General features: G+C 43.0%; 1 protein-coding gene across 1 annotated transcript; it reads right to left on the reverse strand.

The window, feature by feature from the left end:
• Positions 1 to 472: 472 nt before the first annotated feature.
• On the reverse strand, positions 473 to 1,302 carry LOC144112417 (uncharacterized). Its single transcript, XM_077645255.1, has 2 exons — positions 1,296 to 1,302; positions 473 to 1,239 (listed from the first exon to the last, which is right to left on the reverse strand). Exons 1-2 carry the CDS (start codon positions 1,300 to 1,302, stop codon positions 473 to 475), a joined length of 774 nt encoding a protein of 257 aa, XP_077501381.1.
• Positions 1,303 to 1,542: the final 240 nt, after the last annotated feature.

The following is a 1,542-nucleotide window of genomic DNA, read 5'->3' on the forward strand; positions in this document are numbered from 1 at the left end:
ATTTACTGGTTTTATTTGAATTTCGTTGATATCCCTACTGATGCTGTTCTTTAATTTTTTATTGTTGAAATTATTTCCTGTACATTCACTGGCTGTAGAAATATTGGTTTTGCATTCCGCATGCTGATATATTGACATGCATTTGAGGAGCTTCCTGGCATACTAATATTTGTAAAAAAATATTGAAAGCATCAGCCAGTTCCGCCTCGTACAAAACTTTGCCATCAGTCGTTAGTTTATAAATGCAGGTACGTTGGTTATTGCGACGCAAAAGCATGTTTAATTTGTCCCAGAGCAACTCACTCGGCACACACATCTAAAACAACACAAGCAAAGACACAGCAAAATCTTCGCATGTTGACACGCCTCAATTTGCTGCTCCTTTTTATTCGATACAGCGAAAAGATGCTGTGCCATGCTCTGCTTCATATTTATGCAAGTCGAGGTTTCAGGTTTGTGATAGCAGCACAAATTACAACAATGTCTGTTGCATGCCGCAGCATAGTGATGGACAGTCGGCCCTTAGAATGTGGAACACTTTAATACGGCCAATGGCTCGCTCCACATGAATACGCACTCTAGAGATTTGCCGGGCATCTTCCACTTCCTTTGCTGAAAGTTGCCTTTTGCCTCTTGTCAAGGCTGGCACTTCTAACCTGGCACCTCGATGGGCAACATCTCTGATTAAGAACCCTCTGTCAGCCAAAACAATGTCTCCTTCCTGAAGTTTGTCCGAGAAGCCTGACTTCAATATGATCTCCTTGTCTGATGCCCGCCCTCCCCAGCATTTCGTGACAAAGCTAATAGCACCGCATGGCGTGATGCTGACCATGAATTTGATAGTATTGGAACTTTTATAATGGGAATAGGTTTTAGACCTAGTAGAATACCCTAATAGTTTTTGAATTCGTACTTCGGTGCAGTCAATTATGGCCATGCATGTCGGATACTTCCTGCGCACCATCATGGGCATTGTTCTGCATGCGTCCTTCCGTGAAGGCCAAATAATGAAACGCTTCAGTTCAGAAGCTATGATTGGTATGTTCTTTACCATAATCCTTGGCACTGTTGTTTCTGAGAGCCCGAAACGATGAATGATGTCAATGTTCAGCAGCGCAAGCCTTAGTTTCGTTAGCACAACTTGAACAGCATCTGCTACAGTGCAGCGATTTGGAATATAAAGAGCCACATTTTCAAAACGTGAAACAAAAAAGAGGAAAAGCGATTTGCTTGGCAGTCCTGTGTACGCACTCACACACTGCTCCGTGATACAGTTTGCAGAGAAGCGTCCCTGCTGCACATTCTGCTCTGCTTCTGCAGCCCTCTCTTTAGAATAATGCAGTGCTTTTTTTTAGGACATCAATATCTCGCTCCTGCTTTTTGTTTTCTTTTTCAAGAGTAGCAGTTCTTCTTTCCAAAGCTTGGTATGCTGGCTCTGAAACAAGAGCATTGGCTATAAGTGATGCACGCCACACGTAACAGCAAAACACTGCAAATGTAGCATATATAAGGTAATGCTACGAGCAGCTCGTCACCCACGCT

Source organism: Amblyomma americanum, unplaced genomic scaffold (genome assembly GCF_052857255.1).
Source record: "Amblyomma americanum isolate KBUSLIRL-KWMA unplaced genomic scaffold, ASM5285725v1 scaffold_96, whole genome shotgun sequence".
NCBI lineage: Eukaryota > Metazoa > Arthropoda > Arachnida > Ixodida > Ixodidae > Amblyomma > Amblyomma americanum.